At 42.0% G+C, this 15,028-nt stretch overlaps 1 protein-coding gene across 1 annotated transcript in view; it reads left to right on the top strand.

Moving 5' to 3' along the window:
* Positions 1-15,028, top strand: part of piezo2b (piezo-type mechanosensitive ion channel component 2b) — a 202,797-nt gene that overhangs the window by 144,916 nt on the left and 42,853 nt on the right. The window contains exons 26-35 of the mRNA XM_080726880.1: positions 1,259-1,502; positions 2,081-2,195; positions 2,554-2,707; positions 3,083-3,172; positions 4,400-4,545; positions 5,791-5,859; positions 8,873-8,976; positions 9,280-9,378; positions 13,495-13,615; positions 14,007-14,081. Coding sequence (XP_080583006.1) covers positions 1,259-1,502; positions 2,081-2,195; positions 2,554-2,707; positions 3,083-3,172; positions 4,400-4,545; positions 5,791-5,859; positions 8,873-8,976; positions 9,280-9,378; positions 13,495-13,615; positions 14,007-14,081 — 1,217 coding nt within the window. The remainder of the gene's footprint in view (positions 1-1,258; positions 1,503-2,080; positions 2,196-2,553; positions 2,708-3,082; positions 3,173-4,399; positions 4,546-5,790; positions 5,860-8,872; positions 8,977-9,279; positions 9,379-13,494; positions 13,616-14,006; positions 14,082-15,028) is intronic.

The following is a 15,028-nucleotide window of genomic DNA, read 5'->3' on the forward strand; positions in this document are numbered from 1 at the left end:
CCCTTGTTGTTCTGACTATAAGTGACATGCTAATTGGGATTGATGGGCCAATTATACTGTGTACATACTGTGTAAAAAAAAACTAAACACATGGATGCATACTTTGTAAAACTGCATTATCTGACCGTCAGTCTGGGTGTATGTGTTTGTCTGTGTGTGTGTTTGTCTGTGTCTGTGTGTGTGTGTGTGTGTGTGTGTGTGTGTGTGTGTGTGTGTGTGTGTGTGTGTGTGTGTGTGTGTGTGTGTGTGTGTGTGTGTGTGTGTGTGTGTGTGTGTGTGTGTGTGTGTGTGTGTGTGTGTGTGTGTGTGTGTGTGTGTGTGTGTGTGTGTGTGTGTGTGTGTGTGTGTGTGTGTGTGTGTGTGTGTGTGTGTGTGTTAGGGATGGGACGATATGAAAATGTCATATTGCGATTATTGTGACAAAAGAAATCGCGATTTACGATATTATCACGATAATCAAAAGCCATTATCCTGGTTGGCAATAGGGCACTTCTGTGTGGAGTTTGCATGTTCTCCCCGTGTCTCCTAGGGTAGATACCCTCACAAAAACATGCAGTAATCCTGGTCTCTATAATGCCTCCACCTGGCCAGCCGGGGCGCCTGATGGAGGGGAAAGGAACTGGTTGGAATAAACGTGTTCCTTCCACGTGCTACGTCCAAACCCGGGGAAATCCCCACTGTAAGGTGAAAAGAAGCAACTTGGACTCCTCATGCATAGAAGGAAGCATGAGGTCAGTCCGTTGTCTCCTCAGGTGCGGCAGAGGGAGAGCAGAGCCCAGGATTACATAATTGGCACTGGGTGAAAATGGGTTACAAAATTGTGGGATAAAGATTATTAAAAAAGAAAAGAAAAAATCACACTCGTGTGAACTGAGCGGTGGAGGCTGCGTGTGTGTATGTGTGTGTGTGTGTGTGTGTGTGTGTGCGTGCGTGCGTGCGTGCGTGTGTATGTGTGTGTGTGAATGTGAGTGTGACTGGCCTGAGGCTGAAGAACAGCGCCCCTCCCTTAACATGTGTGGTCAGAAAAGGTACTGCAGGCTTGAGGCTACATACAGACACGGACGGACGGACGCATACCCACACACACGGCCACGTATAGGAGACGGTGTGACCACCGCTCAAAAAGAAAACAAAGTTGCACATTAAGTCAAGCATCTGGGGACCCCCCCCCCCCCCCCCCCCCCCCCCAAAGTACTTTGGGGACCCACAAGTTGAGAACCACAGGTCTAACCAATAATCATGTGTGGTGGTCCTGTAGGTCCTACCTGGACATGCTGAAGGTGATCATGTTCAGCTACCTCTTCTGGTTCGTGCTCACCATCATCTTCATCACCGGCACCACACGCATCAGTGTCTTCTGCATGGGCTACCTGGTGGCCTGCTTCTACTTCCTGCTCTTCGGGGGCGACCTGCTGCTCAAGCCAATCAAGAAGATCCTCCACTACTGGGACTTCCTGATCGCCTACAACATCTTTGTCATCACCATGAAGAACATCCTCTCCGTGAGTGTCCTCTATGCGACGCAGACAAAATGACTTGGTACAAATGTTTCGGCCACGTGTTGGCCTTCATCAGGTCGGAAGCACAAACCCATTTCTTTCTGTTTTAAAGTAAACTAAACGCTTAGGATTATTATTATTCTCTTGAACTGTTACTTTGTGTCCAGCACAAACCTGCGGCATGCTGCACAGAGCCTATGTGGTATGCGCTTGGACCGCGGGTGCCCCCAACCCACTGTTTTGAACTTGTCCTATGACACCCTCCAGTGACAAAAAATAGAGAATGCAGATTGAGGTGCACAGGGGGGGCTTTCAAAATGTGCTTGTAGATCACCTATTTTTGCAATTTCTTAGCATGACACCGTGGTACAACCTTGTATATAATAGCTTGTAGATCGTCTATTTTCGGCAAATATTCCCCTCAGAATATAGGGATGCTAGGGTTCAAGTGGTTAATGTAAAAGTTCCTATCACACAAAGATGTCTCTATCCCACCTGTAGTAACTCTGAGGACCCCCTAGGGGTCCTGGACCCCTTGTTGATGTATTCCACTGAGTCCCAATTGCTTTGTGTTTGTTCAGATCCTGGCCTGTGGCTACATCAACTCCCTGATCGTACACTGCTGGCTGATCCAGCTGTTCAGCTTGGCCTGTACCATCAAGGACTACAACATCACCATGGACCAGAACCTGCTGCGTAAGACATAGAGTCCTTCTAGTGTTTCTAAAACCTTTACATTTCAAGTACACCCCAAACTAAAATGGAACCAAATGGACCAGTTAGGGTTTTTAACTCTCTGAGTGTTTAAATTGATTGATTGATTGATTGATTGATTGATTGATTGATTGATTGATTGATTGATTAACAGTTTGTACAGTTATACAACAATGATAAAACTTGCTTCCTTGTTTCCATTGTGTTCCTGTGTATTCAATTCATCAAGACTTAGAGACATCTCTCTCTTTGTTTGTTATCTTTGTTCTCTAAGCGTACACACTTTCCATCATGGACAACAGGTAGCGTTTGGAAACAAACCTTTCCCTTGCATTTCCAGGGGAACACCGCTGTGAGCTGCCCAGCGACGAGGCAGGCATCATCTGGGACAGCATCTGCTTCGCCTTCCTGCTCCTCCAGAGACGAGTGTTCATGAGCTACTACTTCCTCCACGTGGTCGCAGACATCCGGGCCTCGCAGATCCTAGCCTCCAGGTACTGCACTCAGACAGAAATAGCAGATATACTACATGCTCGCAGCGCGGCTCGAAGTGACTAGCCAGCGTCTAAATGGCTAAATTGGTTAAACGTGCGCGCACGCGCGCGCACACACACACACACACACACACACACACACACACACACACACACACACACACACACACACACACACACACACACACACACACACACACACACAAACACACTCACACACTTTGGGAACCACTGCTGTAACTGGTACATGTGTACGACGTGTATGTTTTCTTTTGTGGCTACAGCAGGGGTTAAATTAACACTGATGTTAATGTGTACAATATAAGGCCTACAAAATGACCAAGGTGACCTGATGCGTGTTTTTGGGGATTCCAGAGGGGCGGAGCTCTTCCAGGCCACCATAGTGAAGGCAGTGAGGGCTCGACTGGAGGAGGAACACAAGTCCATGGAGCAGCTGAAGAGACAGTGAGCCTCCAAACTCTCTTATGTCTGAACAACAATAATGTATGGCTTCTGTTTAAAATGACAAAGAGACAGTGAGCCTCCAAACTCTATGTCTGAACAACAATACTGTATGGCTTCTGTTTAAAATGACAAAGAGACAGTGAGCCTCCAAACTCTCTTATGTCTGAACAACAATAATGTGTGGCTTCTGTTTAAAATGACAGAGAGACAGTGAGCCTTCAACAATTCTCCTATTTAGGCAAACATGTCTTCTATTTCAAATGAAAAGAGATTTTGTTTTCCTTCCAAACACCATTTAAGCACAGTTCAAGAAAACACAGTCCAAATCTTCACTTAAACTGGGCTCAAATTACATAGATGGAAAATGTTTCTTTGATTTACTGTATAAATGTATTTATATGCTTTATTCGTAAATCTATGTTGTGTACGCACCTACAGTATGTCAGATAGGTTATCAAAGTCTCAAGCATTTTATAGTATCAATTTTTACAGTACATTTTGATTTAATTTTAGTCATAGTCTTTTGAGTAAAATGTATTTAGTTTTAGTCACATTTTAGTCATCTGAAAGGTTTTAGATTTAGTCTAGTTTTAGTCCAGTTGATTTTGTTGACTAGTTCTACTGGATCTCTTCTCCACTTGTCCCCCCCTTTTAGTCTAGTTTTTATTTGTTGACGAAATTGCCAATATTTAGTCATAGTTTTAATCATCATAGCTTAGTTTTTAGTTTTTATTTCGTTTTTGTCAGTGAAAAATAGATGGTCGACAGACATTTTTCATCATAGTTTTTGTTGACGAAATCAACACTGCATCGAAGCAAAATTAAAGCTGTGCCACGTGCATTTGGTGATGATTAAAACCTTACCTATGTTTACCTACACCCATTCCAGGAACCAGTCCCAGAGTGTACACACTAATACATACTAATAATCTATTTCCGCCACTTAGAATTGCCTCAGGAGTTACTCATAAGTCCTGTTAATATGCACTTACCTGCCCTAATGAGCACTCCTCTGTAACATAATGTACCTTAATTTCCATAATATGTGGACTTTATGTTTATGGACAGTGTTGTTTGGAAGTCAGTGATGTGTGTGTGTGTGTGTGTGTGTGTGTGTGTGTGTGTGTGTGTGTGTGTGTGTGTGTGTGTGTGTGTGCGTGTGCGTGTGCGTGTGCGTGCGTGTGCGTGAATACTCAGCCCTTAACTTCTTCTCTCTGATCAAATCAGGATGGACCGCATTAAGATGCGTCAGGAGAAGTTTAAGAGGGGCAAGGAGAAGATGTTGAGTTTGGTGCAGTCCATGGACGGAGAGGTCCCCCCCGGACTGGGAGGGACCCCCGCCCCACAGCCGGTTGAGGAAGAGGAGGATGACGGTACAGTATGACGAAGGGCAGAACGATGATAATACACTGAATGAAATAACCCTAGTAATGTGTTACGATGTCTTATATGTCGTCTCTGTCAGGTGGATACCATTATGTCCAAAATATTATGTCCATTATGTCCTAAACTTTCAGGATTCAAACAAAAAAACGGCCAAAGTAGCAGATCTACAAGCTCAAAACGCGTTTTGAGCTTGTGGATCTACTACTTTTACGCTGTAGAATGATCAAGTAGGTAGGGTATGTGATTTGATTTAAGTTTCAGTCTTCATGTAGGTGGGCCTTATTGGTGCCCATAAGGCCCGCCCCCACTCGACCATGATTGGAGGAAGGCCCCACTCTATCCTGATTGGAGGAAAACCTGTCTCCTCCACCAAAACTGAAACTGCTTTTTTCGCGTGATTCCTAAACCCACCAGGATTGAGTTAAGACCCGCCTCCTCTCGATAATCTTAAGTATGAAAGTGCCCATGAACGTTAGTGCTGCTCGCTCAAGTGCAAAGTACCTACTACCTACTGATCCATTACAATAATACACGCAGCATAATAGGCCCAAAGCCATATCCAAACCATAACAATTTAACTGATAATCAGTAATAGTTTTTATTTTGAGCACAGCAGTGACAAATTAATAGCTTTCTCAGTACGTTTTTCTCTTTAGCAAAGTTACAAAGTTTTCCCTTTATTAAGCACAGTACAATTAAGTACGTTTCAAGCTTTTTTTTAGCACAGTTTATTTTGAGCACTGTAGTGAGAAATTAATAGTTGTGCATTGTGCAAATGCAGGCTTTTCTCAAGTACAAGTCTTAATGCCTCTGACTTTATCCACGTGTCAGGCAGGGATTTCAGCCACTCCTGGAAGTCCTCGCGTTTCCACGAGGCGGGTCTTAACTCAAGCCTGGTGGGTTTAGGAATCACGCGCTTTTTTCTCCTCACAGGGGATAAGGCTGAAGTCCAAATATGGACCAAACACTCTATAGTAACTTGTACTATCACAACATAGACCAATGTTGTCACTATTTGAATTAAATGAAATCACTTACCCTACCTTTAATATATGGCAAAACACAAAAAGTTAGAATATGGAGATAAGAGGTTTCTGCCCGACAGCAACGATATTTTGTTGTTAGTCAAACGTTAAAAAAATAGGATACATTTTTTGCCTTTCAAGTACACAGAAGGATTGATTGATTTATTTATCAAATGTTCTACCTGATCTATTTGTGTAAATTTTTAGGAGCAGAGCGAACGAAAGCCAAGACCAAAAAAAAGCAGTGGTGGAGGCCGTGGGTCGACCATGCTTCCAGTAGGTTGACCCATCACCCCTTTTTACTTCCTCCATTCTGATTGGCCCTTGTGTCCTTGACCAGAACTCGGAGGATTCCCATACTGCCCCCTGGGCTCAGAAGGAGCTAAAACAAACCCTCTTCTGTCCAGATCCTTTTTAGTCCTTTTCTGTTTCTATTTAAGGACCCTCAGTACCGGGCAATTCTCACATACAGTAACTGTAACACGTAAAAAAGTATTCACATTCTTTACTTTAGTAAAAGTATCAATAGGGCAATGTAGAAATACTGTTACAAGAAAGTTATAGGATGCCCAGAACAGAGGATGCGAGGGTTCATATAATTGAAGCCAATGAACAGTGTTGGTTTAACGGTACTAAGGGTTGCCTTAAATAGATGGGTCACAAATGAAAAAGAAAATGACTAAAAGCTGGACGTTTGTAACCGTGGTTCTTCGGAAACACGCGTTTACATGTGACCCAGCCTCTCCTTCGTCAACTGGCCTCACCCCGATGAGCCCACAGTAGGGAATCTCTCTTGTTGTGCACAACTATTTTGCTGCAAAGACATGAGGTCCCCTTCCCCCTTTCTGTCGAGGAATGTTGTACTAAGTGTTGTACGAGAGAGGGTGAAGGGATTCATTCATTCTTTGCTCATAGACATGCTCACCGAACAGGTGGCGCCAAGGAGAAGACGCTGCGATCAAATTTGGCGTGTGCGTGTGTAAAATGAACAGCTTTTTGCCGTCATAGTTCTATTAACAAAATCGTTTGTGTATTTAAGAAATACTAAACAATTGCAGCCAATTCTCTGAGGTAACCTGTTTGGTTTTTAGAGGTCATGTCTTTGATATTACTGCACTCTCACGTGGCATTCTTTGGAATAGTTTCCCCACTTCCTCCATTTTCCATTTCTCTTTGTGATTGTGATTTGACCGTATCATCATCTCATCTTCATCATGACCTCCCCACAGCACCCCCACCCCCCCCACCCCCTCCACCCTCGCCCCTCCACTTGTGGTCATTCTGTTCAAGGACATAAGCCAGCCTCCTCTTATCTCATTGCATTCTTCTGACAGCTGATTGTCAAATCTAGACCCTAATGAACAACATGCTCTGTGAACCATAGTGTTTACGATACACGCCGCTGGACAGTAAAACATGAGTGTCCTTGCAGCCGCACACTCTGAGTAAACACGCCTCATTGTGCTTTCTGTTGAGAGAGTGGCATCCTTCATAAGTAGGATTGTTGTCAGTGATGCTGTCTTTTCCCATTGTGCCCTCTAACATTTTCTGTGTTCCTCGTAACATTTTAACAGCTTTGTCTATTTGTGTGCAGTGTGGATGGATGCCTAGCAAAAGTGTGGATGAATAAAAGTTGTCCATTGAAAGATTTGTTTAATGCAATGTGTGCCGTAACACTTGGGTCTATATGATGCATTGTACACACATTTGTAACGCAGTATCATGTGCTTATAATATATATATTATGGCATTATATCACTCACTTGTTATAAATGTGGTTTATAATCATGTCAGGATTCAAGCTCAGTGGAACAGCATGTTATAACTACAATAACATAGTCAGCTATAAATTGTCTTGGTGATAAGTTGTTATGCATAATTATAAAATATTTATAACAAGTGTTATAAATATAAGTGCATTATACTGCATTACAGATGTACATTCTTATCCAATGGATACTTGGAAGTGCTGAGATAAAGAAATAAAGATGTTGAGTGTAACAAGTGTGGATGAGTGTGTTGAGTGTGATTAGTGTGTTAAGTGTGGATGAGTGTGTTAATGGTGATGAGTGTGTCAAGTGTGATGAGTATAGGTTTAGTGTGATGCTGTGTATTTCTAAAACAACCCCTGTATTCCTTAAAGGGCCACTTCACCTCTGGGACAACTAGATCTTATTTTATTGTTGTTTGGGACACAATCAAATCAATCCTGAGTTATTTTTTGTATTCAATCTGTGTTTTGAGATATTTTAGTATTTCAGCTGTGCTAGTGATGCGTTTTGCATCATATGATGCATTTTGCATCATCATGCTGCATCATATGATGCAAAATGCATCACTAGCACAGCTGAAATACTAAAATATCTCAAAACACAGATTGAACACAACAAATAACTCAGGATTGTGTTGATTGTGTCCCAAACAACAATAAAATAAGATCTGGTTGTACCAGAGGTGAAGTGGCCCTTTAATCCTTTCCAGGCAGGAAGCCTCTCTTCCTTGAGCTCTCATTGCACAAAAGCAAAAAAATATGATTAGTTGATTGACGTAACAATAGAGTACCGAAGTCCTGGCGTCACTCCTTCATCCCCTTGGGTCGCAGAGCTTTTTCTCTATTGAGAATAGCCGGTCATGTTAAGATCGTCTCATATAAGCATTGTGGTCCAAAAATGAACAAACTGTCTCAGCGATATTGTCGCCGGGGAGGTGGCACTGTTACAATAGTCAGTCACTCAGTCATATTTGATACAGTCGTTTCAGGCGATTGTTCTTTTTCAAACTAAAAAAGTCTATGGGAATTCAGAATGCGGAAAAACTGCGACCCAGGTTGGAATAGATGTGTAAATTACCGGTACGCCAGACTTTGGTGCTGTATAGCAGTGGTTCTCAACCTGTTGGTCAGGACCCCCAAACCAGCATAGCATAACGTTTAGGTATAAAGGGTATCTATTCTACAGTACACATTTCTAAAGTGACAATTTGATGACTTTTTTATACCTCTAAAATGACAAATTAAACATTGGCCAAATTGTCCAATATTAGAGGCAGAAATTGTGAAAATAGCCGGTTGCGAGGCGTTGTGAGCATGTAGATCAGCTATTTTCACAATAGAACCGTGTTATATAAAATGTAATGCCTCAACTCTTAGTGCTCGTCAGGTTGTGGGTTCCCCAGTTCAAATGTGATTATTTTGGGGGTCGCGGCCTGAAAAGGTTGAGAATCACTGCTCCATAGCCTCCAAGTTCCAAGTTCTGTGCGTATAAACCATCCTTTACTCTCTGCCCCTCAGTGGTTAGAAGTGGAGATTATTACTTGTTTGAAACCGACAGTGAGGAAGAGGAGGAGGAGGAGGAGAGTAAAGACGAGGAACCACCAAAGAAATCAGCGTTCCAGGTTAGAATGGACTCACCTCTCTTCTCTCTCTCTCTCTCTCTCTCTCTCTCTCTCTGTTTCAGGATGGAGTCGCTCTTGTTCTTCATTTAATCGTTGTTGTATTCTTACATTTCATTGTATAATTGTCTTCTACTGTGTTATTTATTTCAATGTCTAATTATCTCGACTCTGTCGCTGTTGCTTTGTTCAATTTCCTTTGGGGATCAATTAATTATCTAACTAATCGACTAACACTCTTGACCCACTTTTGTTGATCAAATCTGTCTACTAACCCTCTGACGACTTGTCCCTTTCTCTCTCTAGCGTGCTATTGGAACATTTGCCTCTGCAGTATTGGCTTTGCCCAAGGCTATCATTAAGCTACCCAGAACTATCCTGCAGTATGTAGTGAAGGCAGGCAAGGTATTTAACCAGCAACTCATACCAGGTCATGCACCGGTGTGATACTGGCGAAAACAGCCGATCTAACAAGCACACGCCACGTCATCACAAGCTTGCAGATCGGATAGTTTTCCCGTACATGGCACCGTCGTATGACAAATGAAAGCTTGACAATCCAAGGCATGCTTTGTGTGTTTGTGGATATTTGCCAGCAAGATTGAAGGCTAATGTGTGATTTGCTTGGTGCCCTTTTCATCGCATGTTCCTTGTTCCATCTGCTTCAACTTCAACATAACAGTCATAACATGCTATTTGGTGGGCGTGGTTATCCACACAGCCCATAAGCATATCATCAGAGCGTGCTTTTTTAGCAGCACTGGGTGGTCCCTCAGGGATTCAAACCAACAAACCCAGCACAGCAGTGTTTACCGCCTCTGCTTCACCACAGAGCTAACAGCACAGGCCCCTTTAATAAAGTAGATTTTATAGCTGCAATCCATACGTTTTCATGTCTTACTCATGGAATTTTAATCCAGGTCTCCCAACGTCACATTTCTACCACTCAAGACAGAACGGCTCCTTCCTCGTTGCCGCGGGAGATATTATATATCATCTCTGTCGAGTGGAAACCTCATACTATGTCCAAAACTGTTACTTTTCAGGATTCACATTTATAAATAGCTGTAGTAGCAGACTCAAGCTCAAGCTCAGGAATCTAGATAGATACCTTTATTCTGCTACTTCTGATGCTTTCGTGTGACGCTGTAGTATGATCAATTAACTACTAATTACATTAATTTACACAGAAAACACAAAAAGTTTTTTTAAACCTGAGTAAAAGCGCCTTCTAAAACCTTAGCTTAGTTTTCAGAAAACGTATATATTTTTTTATTAAGAAAATATTCTTGTTGCTATTTACATAATCTAAAATGACATAGATGCTGTCCTAGTTGTAAAGTACCAGTAAGACTCCCTAATCGGTATAACCGTTGGTCGCTTATCTCCACAAATAGGCCAAAAGTTTGTTTTACCAATTATCAAGACATACGGGCAGTTGACAGTTTGCCATGGTTACTCATTGAAGTTGAATCTCCATATATGGAGATAACCTACGCATCACACTAAGTCTGACCTCACCAGCCCATATTTGGGCATGAGCAACTTATGTCTCCATATATGGAGATATGATGACATCACACAGTCCTCAGCCGATGATGTGGCGTGATGTCATACAATACACAAACGAGCCCTACAGTATAAAGGGGCAATTCTTGCCAGGAAAGAAGCATTTCTTCGACTCAGACCTTATCGCCAGGGTTGGCTTATAGCAGCTGTCGGTAGGACCATATATGGATTCTGTTAGTGTGGATCTCCTAACAGGGCATCATCTGGGATACAATCCCTTTTATGCCCATATATGGAGATCCCTAACAGAATCCCTTTCATGCCCATATATGGAGATCCCTAACAGAATCCCTTTTATGCCCATATATGGAGATCCCTAACAGCATCCCTTTTATGCCCATATATGGAGATCACTAACAGCTAACAGAATCCCTTTTATGCCCATATATGGAGATCCCTAACAGAATCCCTTTTATGCCCATATATGGAGATCCCTAACAGAATCCCTTTTATGCCCATATATGGAGATCCCTAACAGAATCCCTTTTATGCCCATATATGGAGATCCCTAACAGAATCCCTTGTATGCCCATATATGGAGATCCCTAACAGAATCCCTTTTATGCCCATATATGGAGATCCCTAACAGAATCCCTTTTATGCCCATATATTATGGAGAAATCCCTGCTCTGAGTATCTGACATCAGTGTGATGTCACCTGTTTATGCCCATATATGGAGATCCCTGCTCTGCGTATCTGGTTGCTATGGTAAACAGTTGGTTGCTAGGGTAAAAAAACATGGTTGCTATGGTAAACAGTTGGTTGCTAGGGTAAACAGTTGGTTGCTAGGGTAAAACCATGGTTGCTAAGGTGGTTGCTAACGTACACTAACAGACCAGCAACAACAGACTGTTGCCACAGCAATACTGATGCGGAGATATGAGCAGGGCAAAGGTGTGACGTGTGACGTGTGACCGACGGACGGACGGATGGACGGACGGCCGGTGGAGGTTTTCATAGTAAACTGCTCCCTGACGGTCGCAATAACAACGCGTGGGCTTGACAGTAGGTGTTTTGTGGCCCGAATGATGTTCAAATCTCTCAGTGGAAGGAGTTGGGAGACCACATCCAAACACTGCAGAAACAAAAATTACAAAATAAAGGAATCATTGAAATACATTTCGGATTGCAGCTTTAATATGGAATGAAAATTGAGTATGTGGTTATGTTGTTGTTTGACTGGAAGCTGACTGATCATAGTTTTATTTAATTGTTTTGTTGCATGAACTGGAGGCTTTTCCAAACGTCTTTAAATGTATTTTCCTGTTTTGCATGTCTCCCTAAATGCATGGTGTTTTGGTGTATGAATGAATGTTTGAAATATTCCTCTTTAAATAATTCCCCCACTCTCCACATCCACAAAAATATAAGCCAGTAACATACAGCTAACCACATATACACAAAAATATAATACATAAAGACAATAAGATACAGAGACGAAAACAAAACAATAATCACCACAGAAAAATATCCTCAACCACCTACCCCATCAAACATAAAAAACAAACAAAGTCTTTTGTCTGTTGTGGTGGGTGATTGTGGTCGCTATTGCCTCTCAAGAGGCTGTTCCTGACGTTTGACAGATGAAACTTAGCATTTGGTAGTTAATGTAATAATATCCTCTGTCCCTGTTCGACAAACCCACGAGAGTGGGAGGCCGGGGGTTCAATCCCCGGCCGAGTCAAGACTATAAAAATGGTCCACAATGCCTCCCTGCTTGGCACTCGGCATCAATGGTTGCATTCAGTGTTCATTTTGACAGCAACCTTTTGATTTAGTTTGGTCTTTTGAATAAAACATCATTTAGTCATCTGAAAAGTTTTGTCTAGTTTTAAATATTAAATAAGATTTTAGTTGACTAAATCTATAGTTGATTTTGTCCACAAAAATGTATTTTGGTGGGCCTCGATGGCATCATATATATATAATGGCAGATTTTACACTTGGTTACGTGCTGAAAATAGCCGATCTACAAGCTCACAACATAAGCTTGTAAATTTGCTATTTTCAGAGAGTAACACCCGAGCACAACCAAACATAAAATTGCTTGTCTTTTAGTTCTACTGGATCTCCTCCACTTGTCCCGTCCCTTATATTTTGTTCTAGTTCTTATTTGTTGACGAAATTGTCAATATATTTAGTCTTAGTTTTAGTCATTTCAGTTACAGTAGTTTTTATTTCGTTTTCGTCTGTGAGAAAATAGCCAAACAACCTTTTTTGTCATAGTTTTAGTCGACGAAATTATTAACACTGCTCAGAAGTATCAAGTATTGGTTTTATTTAGGTGAAGGTCCCTAGGACATAACCTACTAGCAGCATGTCCAGGTGATGCAACGAAAACAGGAGAAAGACTCCTCACCTAATGTATGGGCCGCTGACTTTGTGGCTCAGAAACCATTGGCTCCCAAAGCTACTTTCTTTTCTACTATTAATAAGCTGTGACCAGCTCTTGATTATTTTTTTCTTTTTTTTTAAGATTTGTTTTTGGGCTTTTTTATGCCTTTATTTTGATAGGACAGTTAGACTGACAGGAAATGGGGAGAGAGATGGGGAATGACATGTGGCAAAGGTCGTCCGGATCGGGAATCGAACCGGCGACGCCAGCAGGCATCATAGCCTAGTATGTGGTATGCGCCTTGACCACCAGGCCAGCGGCGCCCCCAGCTCTTGATTCTTTGACCAACAGAGCTGCTTACAATGTGCTTGCTTCGTCGTGACTAAAATAGGACTCTAGGACAATTATGCTGATCACTGGAGAAAAAAATAAAATAAAAAATCTGCTTAAAGATCTCTATTCATTTCATGTGCAGGTGTTCAGTGGTATGTAATTGTTGTGTTTACTCTGTGTTGCACGATTTGCCTCATTGAAATAATTTTCTTTCTCCACCGTGGTTTCTTTCATTGCTGAAGGTTTTGGAAGCGTTAATAACCTCTCTCTCTCTCTACCGTAGTTCCTGTACCAGGCCTGGATTACAGACCCTAAAACGGCCATGAAGGAGCGAGGCAAAGGAAAACGCAAGTTCTGGAAGAAGTACACCAAGGGAGTCAGACACAGGAAGAGCAAGAGAGACAGTAAGTACAGTAGGTTCTGATGATATTTACAGAATATGTTGTTGCTGTCAGGCAGAAACCTCTTATACTTCATACTACAGTGTCATACAAAAGCATCAAAAGTACCAGATCCACAAGCTCGAAACGTGCTGCGAAGCGACGAGTTTTGAGGTTGTAGATCTGCTACTTTTTTGGGGGGGGGGGTTAAAAGGTTTTTTTCAGTGACAGGTATTGCGAGGCGTTTTCACAATATTTATCTGTGGAACCGAGTCAAACTAAATGTAATGTCTACGATTCCAAGTGCTTTTCAGTTCAAATATGATTATTTTTAGGGGGTCACAGCATGAAAGGTTAGGGAACCCTTGTCAGTAGCTTGAGTTTAAATGTTGTATTACATGTGTTCTGTCTACAGGTCATGTGACCGTTGAGATAGGTGAGCTGTCTGACGGTCAGGAAGCAGAGGACGCCAAGGCCCCTGAACCACCAGGTTGGTGACATCATAATAACCATGGCAACCAGTGATGCCACATATACCGTACCGGTATATACTCCGCTGTACAACTGCCAAAAACAACAGTTTAAGCCAGGTTTTTCAGTCCAATGACCCCTTAGCTGAGAGAGAGATGAAGCAAGAACCCCCACTGCATTTTGCACAAAATTGTGTTGTAGATTAAACTATTTCATAGATTTCATAGATAGCCTCATAGACTTGTTTGACAGCAACTATCATACGTTTTGGATTCTATCATGTATTCTGAGACATTTAGACCATCAGCACTTGACCTTTTGCCGAAAGTAGTAGATCTCACATCTCATCTCTCGTGTCTCATCTCTCGCATCTCAGCTTGTAGTTCTGCTATTTTCAGCAAATGGTCCCCCCGCAGAATAGAGACGCTACAGTATGGTTCAAGCTGTGCTAGTTAGGGTGAAAAGTTCCTGTCACACAAAAATGTGACGACCTCCCTAAATAATCAATTCCAAACCTCCCGTCAGTTCATCAGAGAACTTCTTTATTCAGTTCATTCATACATTGGGGGAACAAACAGCGGTGTTGAAATGTTCCAGCACAGACAATTACCGTATCTGGCCGGCTAGTCTCAATTGGTTAGATGTTATCATAATATCTATGATGCTCTGTGTAAGAGCCAAATTGATGACCTAATTGGAATGACCTAAATGACCTGTGTAGAGCCTAATTGACCTGTGTCACACCCTGAGTAAGTTCTTTGATCTACAGTATGATGTCATTGTAATTAAGCCTCAGCCTATAGTGTGCTCAGTTTGATTTGATTACCAACTCACTTATTCTGGTGAGGTTTCTGTGTTTGCTGTTAGTCTGAGTGAAGCAGTGTTTGGAGCTACACAGTTTTTTGACCACACACTCATATACTGTACTGTTTGATTTAGATTTTTTGGAGTAAAGCTACTTTTGAT

The sequence above is a fragment of the Nannobrachium achirus genome (genome assembly GCF_963921795.1).
Source record: "Nannobrachium achirus genome assembly, chromosome: 5".
Taxonomy (NCBI): domain Eukaryota; kingdom Metazoa; phylum Chordata; class Actinopteri; order Myctophiformes; family Myctophidae; genus Nannobrachium; species Nannobrachium achirus.